The 17262-nt window shown below is 42.0% G+C and overlaps 1 protein-coding gene across 1 annotated transcript in view; it reads left to right on the forward strand.

Annotated features, from left to right (window-relative positions):
- DHTKD1 (dehydrogenase E1 and transketolase domain containing 1) overlaps nt 1–17262 on the forward strand; it is a 51802-nt gene that overhangs the window by 12725 nt on the left and 21815 nt on the right. Inside the window, exons 2-8 of the mRNA XM_068560182.1 lie at nt 1664–1819; nt 3196–3407; nt 4172–4366; nt 8320–8589; nt 12962–13133; nt 14324–14522; nt 16950–17262. Of these exons, the coding sequence (XP_068416283.1) occupies nt 1664–1819; nt 3196–3407; nt 4172–4366; nt 8320–8589; nt 12962–13133; nt 14324–14522; nt 16950–17262 (1517 nt within the window). The remainder of the gene's footprint in view (nt 1–1663; nt 1820–3195; nt 3408–4171; nt 4367–8319; nt 8590–12961; nt 13134–14323; nt 14523–16949) is intronic.

The raw sequence follows: 17262 nt of genomic DNA on the forward strand, positions 1-17262 counted from the left end.
GAGGAAACCCAGGATCTTGCAATGCCAGAGAGCCCAGGGAAGCAACTGTTTTTAAAGAGGAGTGACCAACAGGGACAATGCTTTAGACAGATATATCTGTCTGTATTTTAGCCAGAAATATGAAGGTGTCCTACTTCATAACCAGAATAGAGACTATAGCAAAATTATATATGACTCCTCCAGCTTGAAATCAGTTCATTTACTGGGATTGTTTGATGAGTTTATTAGACGTAGTGTGGATCCTCTTAACTGTTGGATTTGTGCCAACACATCCTACATATTCGTGTGAATACTGAATGCATGTTCAACACACCTCAGTTCTTTCCTCTAAGCCTGTGACAAGAGGTACACTGTGCAGTACCCTGAATACAAACCCCAGCACATAAACATGTAGCTCTGAAATCATTGTATGGCAACACATGTTCATAAAATGGTCATTAAGTATTTCAAAATATGCTAACAATTTTCTTTTGGTTCTGAAAATAAAAATGCAAATTTCTGTAATGTTCAGAAAATGTGTGCCCTTCATAGTGGATTTGCTCATCTTCAGAGATTTGTGCTTGATTTGTATAAGACCACCTTGATGAACTGAAGGTTAATCGATTGTGGGCTTGAAGGATTTTCTTCCAAATTTTAGAAGGGCTTTCATGTGGGAAAGGGAAGAAAAGCAGCTTCTGGCTCAATATAAAATCATTAAGATAGAATTGGATTCATTGAAAGATAATGATTCCCCCTTGAGTAGAGACTGGGGAATTACTCATTTAAGGCTGTACAAACGGGATTTAAAAAATTTTTTCATTATGTGAGTAACAAGATAATTTCTAAGGTCTTTTCCTAGCGTACAATTTCATGAGTGTATGTACCTGGGGTCTTTAAGAAATAAGGAAGGATGGGACTTCCCTGGTAGCGCAGTGGTTAAGAATCCGCCTGCCAATGTAGGGGACACGGGTTCCATCCCTGTTCCGGGAAGTTCCCACATGCCTCAGAGCAACTAAGCCCGTGCGCCACAACTACTGAGCCTGTGCTTTAGAACCCGCGAGCCACAACTACTGAGCCCGCCTAACACAACTACTGAATCCCACACGCCTAGAGCCCGTGCTCCGCAACAAGAGAAGCCACTGCAATGAGAAGCCCGCGCACCGCAGCTAGAGAAAGCCCGTGTGCAGCAACAAAGACCCAACACAGCCAAAAATAAAATAAATAAATTTATTAAAAAAAGAAATAAAATAAGGAAGGAAATGAAACATTGATTTTGTAGTTCAAATTGTATTTCTAATGTACGATATAAAAAATCTCAAATAATAATTAAGAGGACTATAATTATCCATGATCTCAGCATTTTAACAGTTATTTTCAATTTGGGGTGTTTCCTTTTAATATCTATCCTCATGCATAATTAGTTTCACAAATGTGCACTTATAGTTCTGTTTCCTTTCTGTATTTTTCAGTGACTTTCGCTCTCAGGAGATAAATTTAAGGAAATAAGTGTGTTTTCCTGGAGTCTGTTAGTCTTTAATCCTGAAAACCACTGGCAGCTGTGGTGGGTAGGAGCCATGTGTTGAAAACTGTCCAAGGCCACAGAGGCTTCTTTGAAAAACTGATTTTGCAGCCTGTGGGCATTTCCTAAACTATGTTGTTCTATTGTTTTTTCCCCCTGAATTAGTGGACCATGGCCTTGCCAGGTTGGTGACGGTGTATTGTGAGCATGGCCATAAAGCTGCCAAAATCAACCCCCTCTTCACTGGCCAAGCCCTGCAGGAGAACGTGCCTGAAATCCAAGCCCTCGTGCAGACCCTGCAGGGACCCTTTAATACCGCAGGTAAAGCCCATCAACAATGGACTATCCACGTGACAGTTAACTGCCAGTGAGGTGGGGCTCCTTTCTCTGTTCCTGAAGGACCCACATGCCCGCTGGAGCTGAGGCGTCCACAGGTGTGAGGAGACAGTGAGGGGCACATTCGAACACTGTCTGGGAGGAGCAGTGTTGGGGTTCTAGAATGGTCTTCTGATAGGGCCCGTTTCCTCTTATTCAAATCATATATACAATGGCCAAAGGGTACAGGAAAAGGTGCTCCGCATCACTAAGTATCAGGGAAATGCAAATCAAAACCACAATGAGCTATCACCTCACACCTGTTACAATGGCTATTGTCAAAAAAAAACCCCAAAGATGGATAAACAACACGGTCCTACTGTCAAGCACAGGGAACTATATTCAGTATCCTGTGATAAACCATAATGGAAAAGAAAATGAAAAAGAATGTATATATATGTATAACTGAATCACTTTGCTGTACAGCAGAAATTAACACAACATTGTAAATCAACTATACTTCAATTAAAAAAAAAAACCCAAAGATACAAGTGTCGGTGAGGATGTAGAGAAAAGGGAACTCTTGTGCACTGTTGGTAGGAATGCAAGTTGGTGCAGCCACTATGGAAAATAGAATGGAGGATCCTCAAAAAATTAAAAATAGAACTACCATATGATCCAGCAATTCCATGTCTGGGTATAAATCTAAAGGAATTGAAATCATTATCTTAAAGAGATATCTGCACTCCCATGTTCATCACAGCTTTGCTCAATCAATGTCAAAGATCTGACGTTTATTGTAAGAAACCATACACGATATAAAGAAAATGTTGGTTTGTTAAATTTATATTGTAGGCTTAGGCAAATGACTGATAATTGATTTGGTGCTGGGCCAATCACATACTACAAACCTTTCTTTTCTCTGGCTAAGATTCAGGGAGATTTCCTTTTACCTCAGAATGTTGCATTGCTATCAATATTAATTCACATTAAGACCAACTGTTCAATAATAGGCATTGCTTTATAGATATTAATAAGACTTGAACGTTTTGGTAGATATTTCAGATAAAGGTAGTACATGTGATTTGTAGCTAGAAAGCAGATGAAAGGTAAGTTCACAATTTAGTTCGAAATGACTATAGAATCAAAATTTGGCATAATGCATCATGGTTCTGTTCGAGAGAAGAAAGATTTTTATTCCCTCTCCTTTTAGTACCTTATGGCCATTGATCATATTTTTAGTTTTGCCTTTAGAAAAATCTAGATAACCCAAGTTACTTGGAATGAAATGCTCTGAATTCAAATAAGGATCTTGGTATGTTCTATAATTAGTTACATGGTTGATTATTCTTTAAAACGATCCCTTTGATTCCATTTCATAGGATTACTGAACATGGGGAAGGAGGAGGCCTCTCTCGAGGAAGTCGTAGCCTATCTCAACCAGATCTACTGTGGGCAGATTTCTATTGAAACCTCCCAACTTCAGAGCCAGGAGGAGAAAGAATGGTTTGCCAAGCGGTTTGAGGAACTGAAAAAGGAGGCATTTACCACAGAAGAGCGAAAACATCTGTCAAAACTAATGCTAGAATCTCAGGTATAAAAGTAGCAGCTAATATCAAAGAAATAGGTTGACTCATTTTCTACAAAGACATATAAATATTGAAGAGAGGGAGTTAAGACATGAACTCTCTGAATGTAGCCCCATTTACCCCATGGCCTCAACACAAGGGGCAGTGTAACACATACCACTTTATGCTAGGTAGAAAAAAGTAGATCGCCAAACAACAGAGCTATTGGTTCTTCTCAGAGTCAATATGTTTTATGTATTTATCTATTCCCTCTATAGAAGCCTGCAAAACCCTTAAGGTCTTATTTCTCTTTTTATTACCTGAAGTGATAGAAAAAAAGGAACTGTATGTGGAAGAGGCTCTCAGTACAGATGAACAGGATTGACTGTCTGTCAGGGCTGTGATCAGGACTCGGGCATATCAAGATGACAAGAAACCTGTTCCCAATAACGTGGGTGGTTGGCTAGTTTGCAGCCCAGATGAAATGCTATTGTAGAGCCCTGTACTAAAACTCACGTCATGGGAAAGGCCCGGCATTCTGAGGGGATTCCCGTTGGGGTGAGTTCTTCTACCGCTCAGGTTGTTCTCTCTGCGTCCCTACTGCTGTCTGGTGTCCTCAGCAGGGCTTTCCTGCCTGGCTCTGGGTGACTTCTGTGCATCTCTGCGGTCTGTAGTGAAGGAACCCTGTTGCAGCTGCTTGAAGTAGTGTGGGGTCTTCTTAAACGTGTTTGACTTTGACCCAGGTAGTTGGCTGTCCTGTAACTAATGCGTCTGACGTGGTGTTCCATAGGAGCTTGACCACTTTTTGGCCACCAAGTTTGCCACGGTGAAGCGATACGGAGGCGAAGGAGCTGAAAGCATGATGGGCTTTTTCTACGAGCTGCTGAAAATGGCGGCCTACAGCGGGGTAACGGATGTCATTATTGGGATGCCACATAGAGGGAGGCTGAACTTACTGACAGGCCTTCTGCAGTTCCCTCCAGAGGTAAAAGACTTTCTATGTTTTCCACTATTCATGTACAATTGACTGTAAAAGAATAAAACCAATGGTAATAACTGCTTTTAGAAAACCGACTAAGCATATGAGCCATTTGTCCAGGAGACAGCTTAGTTAATTTTTTTTTTGATTTGAATTTTATTTTATTTGTTTATTTTTATACGGCAGGTTCTTATCAGTTATCTATTTTATACATATTAGTGTATATATGTCAGTCCCAGTCTCTCAATTCATTCCCCCCCCGCCCCCTGCCACTTTCCCCCCTTGGTGTCCATACGTTTGTTCTCTACATATGTGTCTCTATTTCTGCCTTGCAAACTGGTGCATCTGTACTGTTTCTCTAGATTCCACATATATGTGTTAATATACTATATTTGTTTATCTCTTTCTGACTTACTTCAGCTTAGTTAATTGATGAAACCTGTTGCTGTTGGATGGCCCTGTTCTTTTTCCTTTTGTTTGTTTATTCTTTTGGCCGTGCCACATGGAATGTGAGATCTTAGTTCCCCAACCGGGGATCAAACCCACGCCCCCTGCTGTGGAAGCACAGAGTCTCAACCACTGGACCACCAGTGAAGTCCCTGGACCTGGCATTTAGGTTGATTTTCTGTATCAACTTACAGAGGTTCTTCACTCAGGGAAGTTAAAAGTTAGTTTCCTATGGATGATGCGAACAGATAAATTCTGTTTTTCGAAGCATGCTTCCCCTATTTCATAAAAATCATTCAAACAAACACAAAGATCTGTGCAATTTGATACAATTTTACCTTACAAAAAGTTATTTTTACCTTCCACATATTCGCAGTTTATAGTTAATAGATTGTATGAAACTAATAACACATTGTTATCTCAAGAGACCCCTCTAAGTGAGTGGTTTTATAGGTTATTGGATCTTGGTGTTCCTGTTCTGTCCAACTCAGCTGCTCTGTAAGTCTCGAAAGACTTGAGGGTCAGGACGGAAGATTCGATGTCAGGGAGCATCAGAGAGACTCATGTCTGATAAGGTTGTAGCCATTACGCGTGGATAAACCTCATTACTATTCTTAGCCAGGAGATTAAAAATAATTATAAACGTTAAAGGACCTTTCAAAGTTAGGTGGAGTTAACGGAGCCTATGGGAGGATGTGTTATCCTTGAGAATATTAGAAAAAACACATGGGGACCCTAGTACGCTGTTGGTGGGAATGTAAATTGGTGCAGCCACTGTGGAAAACAGTATGGAGGTTCCTCAAAAAACTAGAACTAGAACCACCATATAACCCAGAAATTCCATTCCTGGGTATATATCTGAAGAAAATGAAAACACTAATTTGAAAAGATATATGCACCCCAATGTTCATAGCAGTATTATTTACAATAGCCAAGATACAGAAGCAGCCTAAGTGTCCATCAGCAGATGAATGGATAAAGAAGATGTGGTACACAAACACACACACACACACACACACACACACACACACACACACACAATGGAATACTACTCAGCCATAAAAAAGAATGAAAATTTGCCATTTGAAACAACATGGATGGACTTGCAGGGTATTGTGCTTAGTGAAATAAGCCACACAAAGATAAATACTGTATGTTGTCACTTATATGTGGAATCTAAAAAATAAAACAAACTAATGACTATAACAAAAAAGAAACAGACTCACTAAGAGAACAAACTAGTGGTTACCGTGGGGAGAGGGAAGGGGGGAAGGGCAGTATAGGGGTAGGGGATTGAGAGATACAAACTACTTTGTAAAAAATAAATAAGCTACACGGATATATTGTACAACACAGAGAATATAGCCAGTATTTTATAATAACTATAAACAGTATAATCTCTAAAAATTTTGAATCACTATGTTGTACACCTGAAATTTATATAATATTGTAAATCAACTATACCTGAATTCTAAAAAAAATTTTTTAATGAAAAAAATATATGTGATGTCATGTCTAGGGGCCAAGCTTTACCTTTATTATTCATACCTCAGTGTTTCTGATGCTAAGAGACTGATAACCAGCTTTGAAGAGACACCTTAGAAAAGGTAGAATTCGACAGAATAAAGTAATGGACAGATGGAGACATGTGCTTAGATACCTGCAGAAATTCTCTCTCTTTTTTTTTTGGCCCGCTCCATGCAGCTTGCAGGATCTTAGTTCCCTGACCAGGGATGGATTCTGCGCCCTCGGCAGTGAAAGCGCAGAGTCCTAACCACTGGACCGCCAGGGAATTCCCCTGCAGAAGTTCTTAAACCAAAAAATTGCATTCCTAAAATATCCCAGACAAAACAATTACAGAAAGACACAGAAATGATTATCAATGATCATATTTGTGAGAAACACATCCATCCCTATACTGTGTGAGTTTGTATGCTCCTATTTGCAGATAGGGCAATAAGAAGCTTTTGTGAACTGGAGAAGCTTTGGGGTCATTCAAACCATTTGGCCAGTAGAGAATAACATGCTGTTTTTGGTAAATACTTTGGTTTGAGACCCAGATTTGTAGCCGAGGACCTTTAAACCATCTAGTTAATTTCTCTTGCTCATTCATTTTTTTTTTTTTTTAATCTCAACTCCTAATTTATCCCTCCCCTTCCCCTTTGGTAACCATAAGATTGTTTTCTATGTCTGTGAGTCTGTTTCTGTTTTGTAAATAAGTTCATTTGTATCATTTTTTTTCCTTTTCTTTTTTTTTTTTTGGCTGCGCTGCGTGGCTTGCAGGATCTTAGTTCACAGGGACTGAACCTGGGCCCTTGGCAGTGAAAGAGCAGAGTCCTAATGACTGGACTGCCAGGGAATTCCTGTATCATTTTTTTAGATTCCACACATAAGTGATATCATATGATATTTGTCTTTTTCTGTCTGACTTATTTCACTTAGTATGATAATCTCTAGGTCCATCCATGTTGCTGCAAATGGCATTATTTTGTTCTTTTTTATGGCTGAGTAATATTCCAGTGTGTGTGTGTGCACACACACCATATGTTCTTTATCCATTCATCTGTCAATGGACGCTTAGGTTGCTTCTGTATATTAGCTATCGTAAATAGGGCTGCAATGAACGTTGGGGTGCGTGTACCTTTTCGAATTAGAGTTTTCTCTGGATATATGGATCATATGGCAACTCTAGCAACTCTGTTTTTAGTTTTTTAGCTTGTTCGTTTTTAAAATGGATAGTAACATCTATGTCATAGAAGACTGTGAAGATGAGGTGACAGAATGTATGCAGAGAAGTCCTTTGAGAATTGGACAATATAGTTTTTAAGATGCCACTTGCGCTAAGCAGTGTATGTCATCCCCTGACTAAATGGGATTAAATTCTTATTTTCTCTCTATCTTTAACAAGAATAATACAAATTCTTTTGGAAAATACATACTAACAGGTGTATTTAAGAAAAAATATTTTGCTTATTGCAAGGCAGAGGTATCTTACCATCTGCATCAGGCTAGACTCTTCTGAAAGTGTTGGAACTTCATATGACTGAACATCTCCAGATAGTTCTGTGCATTCGAGCAGTTACAAGTGTGTGCTTATCTTTATTTATTTATTTATTTATTTAATTTTTGGCTGCGTTGGGTCTTCGTTGCTGCCTGTGGGCTTTCTCTAGTTGCTGCGATGGGGGGCTACTCTTCATTGCGGTGCGTGGGCTTCCCGTTGCAGTGGCTTCTCTTGTTGCGGAGCATGGGCTTTAGGTGCATGGGCTTCAGTAGTTGTGGCACATGGGCTCAGTAATTGTGGCTCACGGGCTCTAGAGCGCAGGCTCAGTAGTTGTGACGCACAGGCTTAGTTGCTCTGCGGCATGTGGGATCTTCCCGGACCAGGGCTCGAACCCGTGTCCCCTGCATTGGCAGGAGGATTCTTAACCACTGTGCCACCAGGGAAGTCCCTATTGTGTGATTTTAAACGAACCACCTCTTCCCATTTTTTCTTGTACGTTTATTCGGCATAGCTGATGTTCCGTAAAATGCGAGGCTTAAGTGAATTTCCGGAAAATGTCTCAGCCGCTGGCGATGTCCTGTCTCACCTGACGTCCTCGGTTGACCTGGACTTCGGCGCGCACCATCCCCTCCACGTGACGATGCTGCCCAACCCCTCACACCTGGAAGCCGTTAACCCCGTGGCTGTTGGGAAGACTCGCGGGAGACAGCAGTCCAGGCGGGATGGGGACTACTCTCCAGACGGGTCGGCTCAGCCTGGGGACAAGGTCATTTGCTTACAGGTACTGGTAGCCTCAGGAAGTGAGGCCTGAGGTTGGAACGACCAGGAAGTAAGAATGTCTAGGTTGGTAGTTATGACAGGAGATGGCAGATGTTCCCGATGAAACTGAGATGAACTTTTGGGAAAAGAAGATTTTGGGGGTTCTTTAAAAAATTAATAGCAGATGTGAGGTGTAGTCTCAAGGCAACTGACTTTTAGTTTTGACTGATTTTTAAAAAAAGTTTTAATTAATTTTTTTATTGGAGTATAGTTGATTTACAGTGTTGTGTTAGTTTCAGGTGTACAGCAAAGTGAGTCAGTTATACATATACATATATTCACTCTTTTTAGATTCTATTCCCATATAGGTCATTACAATACAGTAGGTTCTTATTAGTTAACTATTTTATGTATAGTAGTGTGTATATGTCAATCCCAATCTCCCAATTTATCCCTTCCCCCTCAAGGCAACTGATGGAGGTCTTCACTGTGTTTTTCCTTTCTTGAGTTATGAATTAATTAAGGGGATATAGACCGGCATACCTGCTACTGTTAAGAAGACAGATGTCATTACTTCTCTGAAATTATAACCCTCTTGGAAACGACGTGGTATCCGTCTGTCTAACGAGGCTGCAAGAGTCTGGATTTATTTTATTTGCTTGCTTGTTTGTTTTCCAATGAAGGTCTTTGGCATTAAGGCAAACAATACAAATTATATAATGTATTGCTTCCTCTGCCCCCCACTTTTTGGTAGGCCTACAGGTATATTTTAGAGGTTTAGATTGTGGGTCACATTTTTCTTCTGCAAGTATTCATTTAAATATGAGTGTTTAGGGACTTCCCTGGTGGTCCAGTGGTTAAGACTCTGCGCTTCCACTGCAGGCCGTGAGGGTTCGGTCCCTGGTTGGGGCACTAAGATCCCACATACCACGCCAAAAAAGTAAAAAAATAAATATGAACCTTTAACTACTGGATAACTACTAATTAATCCTGGATATCAGTAACTGAGTCTTCAAACCCAACAGAAATAAGTAAATCTACAAGGCAGTAGAATATTTGGCTACATATACAAATAACCACATTATCTTATTGTTAATTTTCCATGGGCCAGAAACTTGTAGTAAATAAATTGGGAGTAAGCAGAATTGGATTTGATTATGTTATAGTATTTCTAAATAGAAATCTTCAAATCATTAGCCAGACATTCTCTTCACCTTTCACTTGAATTCATGAGACTCTAAAATATTTCAGTCATTCACATTTTCCCAGTACATTAAGCTGATCTTAAGACTGATTTCTGAAGTAAGAGGTGAAAGTGGCATTTTCTTTAAAGTGATAAGAAACTGCCCTCTTTTCTCTACTTTGTGTTCCCAAAACATTTTGCCCTGCTGTGTCTGCCTGGGTCTTGCCTCACTCAAGTTCAAAATTCTAATTTATTGTGGGAACTTGAAATTTGGAGTCTATAAAATCATGGTGGTGAGATTCTGGATACTACTTCTGCTGTCTGTCTTCTGTTCATCTTGGTCCTGAATGTGGTGGAAGTGGATTGTCATATGTGATCCTCTGTGTGTGTCCAAGCCCCCTGCTGTGTTTGGCTGAGCAGTTTCCACTGCCCCCAGCATTCCTTGGGGCTTATGGACCCGACTCCTGCAAAGCTTTATGGGCATCATGGAGTGTTTTCTCTTTTAAGACAGGAAATAAAATTAGCAGATGACACATGGCTTTAGTGCCAAGAACCCTAAGACTATGATAAAACGACGCAAGTTATGAACAGATGTTATGTTCTCAGCAATGCCTCTCCTGTAAACGCTTTTGTAAAGGAGTGGAAGAGACACCCAGCTCTCTTCCTTGCTTTACTGGTCTCCTTTTACACCATTACCCCACAAGAAGTCCCATCAGCAAGGAGGCCAAAGGGTGTGGAGTGTTCAGATGCTAGGAACCCCTTGACCCTGTGTGGACCACCGTGCGGCTGAGGGTTGGACTTGCCAGTGTAGCCTGGTGTAGAAAAGACAAGGATTCTGGAACCAAGAAGCACTGAGTTCAGATCCTGGCTTTGCTGCCTTCTAGCTTGGCGTGCTTGGTTCTGTTCCTCAGGTTCTCTGAATCTCAGAGGTCAATGGGAGTATGTTACATTCCATATAGTGTTCTGAGGATGAAATGAGAACATAGTAAGCTCCTTAGCCCAGGCGAAGGGCTTGGAGGGGTGGGGAAATAAGTCAAAAAAATGGAGGCATCAGGACTTCCCTGGCAGTCCAGTGGTTAAGACTCCACACTTCCAATGCAGGGGGCACGGGTTCCATCCCTGGTTTGGGAAGTAAGATCCCGTGTGCCACGCAGCATGGCCAAAAAAAAATGGAGGCATCACGGAAGGTCTAGTCCTAGGCACGTGAAATACATACTCTTTCTGAACCTTGGTTTTCTCATCTGTGAAAAGAACAGTGGCGATTCCCTTACCTGGCCCCTACACCTGATTGTTGAATGGATCAATGGAGATAATGTACATAGCGTTGTGGAGGTGATGTAAGGGTATGTTATCACTACGTTTGGATACTCCAAAACGTCAGTCATCCCTGTAGGCCCTAGCAATGGGAAGGTGTGGGCTGGAGATTTTGCTAAGCAAAGCAGTGCTTCCTTTCTTAGCCAAAATGTTCTACCTATATACAAATTACTCTTTTAGGATGTCTTCACTGTCATTAAAAAAATCTGCTTCCAAGGATTCTTTCTTTTATTTATTTATTTTATTTATTTATTTTTGGCTGTGTTGCGTCTTCATTGCTGCGTGCAGGCTTTCTCTAGTTGCGGCGAGCGGGGGCTACTCTTCGTTGCGGTGCACGGGCTTCTCATTGCGGTGGCTTCTCTTGTTGCGGAGCACGGGCTCCAGGCACTCGGGCTTCAGTAGTTGTGGCTCGAGGGCTCTAGAGCGCAGGCTCAGTAGCTGTGGTGCACGGGCTTAGTTGCTCTGCGGCACGTGGGATCTTCCCGGACCAGGGCTCGAACCCGTGTCCCCGCCTGCATTGGCAGGCGGATTCTTAACCACTGTGCCACCAGGGAAGCCCAAGTATTCTTTCTTCATTCATATTTAGGTCTTTTATTTCTGCTATTATTAGAGCCACAATGGTTACCATATCAGGTCATTTTATTTAATTAATTAATTTATTTATTTATTTGGCCATGCTGTGCAGCTTTCAGGATCTTAGTTCCCCCGTCAGGGATTGAACCCGGGCCATAGCAGTGAAAGCGCCGAGTCCTAACCACTGGACCACCAGGGAATTCCACATATCAGATCATTCTATTCTTTAGCTGAGCATTTTGGCTGTTTATGATAGTAGCCTTTTATTTAGTAACTTTTTAATTAAAATGTATTTGTCATATAACATCATGTAAATTTAAGGTGTACAACATATACCTTATTGATATAACAGCCTTTTATACAGCATGAAGTCAGTGGAGCTCATACTTTCTCCTAAGGTCTGCAATTCCCTCATTATTTGCTTTCAACTTTTCTAAAAAAAATTTACCCCCTTTTCTACCACCTTCCGTTTACCAGTTTTTTTTAACTAATTTATTTTTTATTGAAGTATAGTTGACTTACAATGTTGTGTTAATTTCTGCTGTAAGCAAAGTGATTCACTTATACACATATGTATACATTCTTTTCCATTATGGTTTATCACAGGATATTGAATATAGTTCCCTGTGCTATACGGTAGGACCTTGTTGTCAGGTTTTGTGCTATTATGATCTAGCAGACTTCAGAAGTTCTGGAAGAATAGCACATTTCAGAGATTCTCTTATAATAGTATTTTGCTCTTTCCCCAAAGCCTCCTTTCACTTGTGTATGATATACTTCACCGCCCATGCTCCTGTCTTTGCTGTCACATCATTCTCTTTTATGTTAGCCGCAGTGGTGGCTAATGCACCCAGTGAGAATGAGGTGACGTGAGCTATACGCGGTCTCGTTTTTGGGGGAAAATGATTGGGGAAGAGTGAGAGTTCGAAGCTGTGCATTGGTCTTAGTGTCTTGCAGGCTGTTTTCATGATTGCTTTACTAGAGTTGATTTTCCTTCTACACCTCCAATCGCCCTTCCTTCTGTGGTGCTGCTGTGAACACTAGCGTGTTGATGGGGATGTGAGAAGTGATGGGTATAGGTGATGATGTGGGGCGGAAGGAATAGGTCAACTGGTGGTGGCTGCAGGAGGAAAAGGGCTGATTTAGCATCTTTGAAAGCTGCCTGAGATCAGCCTAACCATTCTAGGAAATCCTATAACTGGCAGATTTTTAGGAGGGTAGGGGAGCAGTGAGAGCATGGTTGTTTTTATTCCTGTTACTATTTGGAAACCTAAATTTCTCCATCGCTTACGTTCATTTTCTTTTTTTCTCCCCCGTGATCTAGGTTCACGGTGATGCTTCTTTCTGTGGTCAAGGGATTGTTCCTGAAACATTTACGCTGTCTAATATCCCGCATTTCAGAATTGGTGGGAGTGTCCATTTGATTGTCAATAACCAGCTGGGTTACACCACTCCTGCAGAAAGAGGAAGGTCTTCCTTATACTGTAGTGACATCGGTATGTAACACAGGGAGGAGTTGACGCTGTGGAGTCAGACAAGGAATTCCTGGAGAAACTTCTAGTTCACTCAGAACAGTGAGCCTCACTGCTGGTCCCATTTTAAATTTTGGATCAGATATGGTCAGTGGTCACCAACAGTGTTGTTAATATTCCTTTAAAAGTCTGAGTGTGATCTTAAAATCCAAGGAAATAAAACAAGAGTAGAATTTAGAGGGTGCAATCTCAAAATGCTTAAGTATCTAGTTGAATGATCTGCTGGAATCCAGAGATAACACAATTAGTACAGCTAGAGCAATTGTCTTTAGGATATTCAGATTTGGAGTACGCAAGATTACAGTCAAAAAGGGTATGTTCAACCAGTAAACTTGGCCAAGTGGTCTGGTTGGAAATCAGAAGCAAAGTCAGCTTGTTTTAACCTGTGGAAACTAGTAGTATTAAAAGAAACACAGGGCTTTTTATTATTCATTCCCTATTTCACAGAATTTCCAGAACTGTTAGATGGTAAGAACTGCTCTGTTTTTACATCCAGAGCCTGGCCTGGATGCCTTTTGGGGCTACCTATATGAATTTTTTGTAATTAGTTAGGTAGAGATTTGAAAATTCATTCTCAATCTTCTCTTTGGAGAAAATCCATTTTTTTCTCGGATACATCCTTTAATGACCCTTTTATCTCAGGAAGAAAGATAATAGTCATGATGATAATAACAAATAAGTATCAGTTATGATGTACCAGGCTCTGTTAAGCACTTTATATGCATTAACTCATTGCCTCCTTAGGACATCACTAAGAGGTAAGAGCTATTATCCCAATGTTACAGACAAGGAGACTGAGATTCATAACTTTACCAGGATCACAAAGAGCTGGGACTTGAACTCATGCTTGTCACCTCGCCTCTAAAGTGCAGGTTCTTTTTTTTTTTTTCATAAAGTGCGGGGTTTTTTTTTTTTGCCGCACCATGTGGCTTACAGGAACTCAGTTCCCCGGCCTGGGATTGAACCCAGGTCATGGAAGTGAAAGCCCAGAGTCCTAACCACTAGGCCACCAGGGAACTCCCAAAGTGCAGGTTCTTAACACCCAAGCCAAACTACCCCTAAGGACAAGGGCTGTCTCCCCATGCGGGCAACAGGACTTGGGGGTAGGTTCATGGGTTGACTAGCCGGCCTCATCTCCAGCTTCTCTGCCTCAGGGAAGCTTGTGGGCTGCGCCATCATCCACGTCAATGGAGACAGCCCAGAGGAAGTGGTCCGGGCCACGCGAGTGGCATTTGAATACCAGCGCCAATTCCGGAAGGATGTGATTGTTGACTTGTTGTGCTACAGGCAGTGGGGCCACAACGAGCTGGATGAGCCCTTCTTCACCAACCCGCTCATGTACCAGATCATCAGGTACAAGGATGAACCGTCATGCGATGTGCCCCTTTCCCCACAGTGCTCACATTATTATTTGTGTTAGACACTCTCCGGTAGGGCAACCAGCTTTCCCAGTGTGCCTGGGACATGAAACTTTCAATGCTCAAACTGGGACAGACCTGGGCACACTGGGATGGTCATCCTTTGCGTCTCAGGAAAGCGCCCCATGTTCTTCCAACTCTACATATTTCCTCAATGAATAGACAAAGGGCGACTTCACCCCCTCACCTAGCAGAGGGAGGACTGAACAGAAGACGTAGGCAGAGCCTTGCCCGAAGCTGCTCAGTGCGACATTGACAGGAGCAGAAACAGAACCTCCATGATTCACTTCTGCAAACTATAGACGTGGACCTACTTTGTGCCTTGGCAAGAGGTTACATGATGGATTTTAACGAAGTTCAGAACTGCACTGTCCAGTGTGGAAGCCTCGAGCCATAAATGGCTGTTGGACACTTGAAATGTGCCAACTCCTGAAGGAGATGTGCTGGGAGTGTAACATATACACCAGATTTCAAAGACTTAGTGTGAAAAAAAGAGTGTAAATGATCTCGATAATAATTTTTATATTGATGAGGTATTGAAGGGACAATATTTTAGGTATATTGAGTTAAATCAATATATGATTAAAATTAATTCCACCTCTTGCACCTTTTCTAACGTGACCACAGGGAAATTTGAAATTACACATTGGCTTGCGTTATATTTCCGTGGGACAGTGCCAAGTCAGAAGGTTCACGTGATGGAGAGAAGTGTGTTACTTTGGGATTTCCTATTTATTTATGTATTTATTTATTTGGCTGCACCGGGTCTTGGTTGTGGCACGCAGGATCTAGTTCCCGGACCAGGGATCGAACCCGGGCCCCCTGCATTGGGAAGACAGAGTCTTAGCCACTGGACCACCAGGGAAGTCCCAGGATTTCCTTTTCAGATGCTAGAAAGTAAAGTAGATCCCTCTTTCCTGCTTTATTTCCTCATAGACATAAATTAAAACAGAGGAATAAACTTGGTGACATTTTATGGGCCTTTCTGGTCGTAGGTAGCAGACTGCCCTTGGAAGAACAAATCTGGTTTCTCCATTTAGCCTTGAACTTAGCACCTGAATGACTTGATGTGACTCAGGACCCTGCTTTTAAAAATATATCCTGTCTACCTCTCACTTTTTTCATGTGATGATCAATGTGACCAGACTTGGAAGTTTAAAGTATTAAGCGAATGCAGAGTAGCATCATCGTTATTTCTATTGTTGTAAAACCCAGATGCTGAATAGTTACAGGCTTCTTCAAGCAACCTGAAACAGATGTCGGCAACTTTAGGTTCAATCCTTTCTGAAGTAAAGGGATGCAGAATAGGTAGACAATATAAGTCAGCCTTGTAAATAACTGTCCAGAATTAACAGTTTGTAAGAAAACTCTACTACTCATTACTTCTGCCTGACTGTAGACAAAAGCTTATAAAGATAAATTTGTGGGCTTCCCTGGTGGCGCAGTGGTTAAGAATCCACCTGCCAATGCAGGGGACACGGGTTTGAGCCCTGGTCCAGGAAGAGCCCACATGCAGTGGAGCAACTAAGCCCATGCACCACAACTACTGAGCCTGCGCTCTAGAGCCACAACTACTGAAGCCCGTGTACCACAACTACTCAAGCCCATGCTCCTAGAGCCCGTGCTCCGCAACAAGAGAAGCCACTGGGATGAGAAGCCCGCGCACCGCAACAAAGAGTAGCCCCCGCTCACTGCAACTAGAGAAGGCCCGCACACAGCAACGCAACCCAACGCAGCCAAAAACAAATAAATAAATAAATTTTAAAAAAGAAAAAAAAAGATAAATTTCACTTGCTTGTTTTCACTTGCTTGCCTGGAAGAGGTGGTTACTCACCACTGCCTTTAAAAAACAAATTTATTGGAGTTGAAAGTCACATGACATAAAATGGACCTTTTATTTTTTGGCTACACCACGGGGCACGTGAGATCTTAGCTCCCCGACCAGGGATCGAACCCGTGCCCCCTGCAGTGGAAGTGTGGAGTCTTAACCACTGGACCGCCAGGGAATTCCCTAAAATGGACCATTTTAAAGTGAACGATTCAGTGTGAATTAGTGCATTCCCAATGTTGTACAAGCACCCCCTCTATCTAGTCCCAAAACATTTCCCGTGTGCATTTTTATAGCGATGACACTCCAGAATACCTTTGACAATAACTGTTTCTGTCTCTCCTTTTTTTTTTTTTTTTTTTTTTGGCCGCATTGCATGGCTTGTGGGATCTTAGTTCCCCGACCAGGGATCGAATCCGGGTCCACGACAGTGAGAGCCCGAGTCTTAACCACTGGACCGCCAGGGAATTCCTGTATCTGTCTCTTTGATTTTTACAAATCATATTGATTTTTGTTTCCCTTTTCCTTGGATAGAGCCCGGAAGAGCATCCCCGACATGTATGCAGAGTACCTTATGGCCAATGGACTCATGACCCAGGAGGAGGTATCGGAGATCAAAGCCTCCTACTACGCGAAGTTAAATGGCCATTTAACTAACATGGCGCACTACAGCCCCCCTGCCACGAACCTGCAGGCCCACTGGCAGGGCCTGGTTCAGCCAGAAGCTTGCATCACCACCTGGAACACAGGTGTGCCCCTTGACCTCCTGCGGTTTATTGGCAGGAAGTCTGTGGAGGTGCCGGAGGAGCTCCAAATGCACAGTCACCTTCTGAAGATGCACGTGCAG

This window comes from Eschrichtius robustus, chromosome 1, assembly GCF_028021215.1.
Source record: "Eschrichtius robustus isolate mEscRob2 chromosome 1, mEscRob2.pri, whole genome shotgun sequence".
NCBI classification, from domain to species: Eukaryota; Metazoa; Chordata; class Mammalia; order Artiodactyla; family Eschrichtiidae; genus Eschrichtius; species Eschrichtius robustus.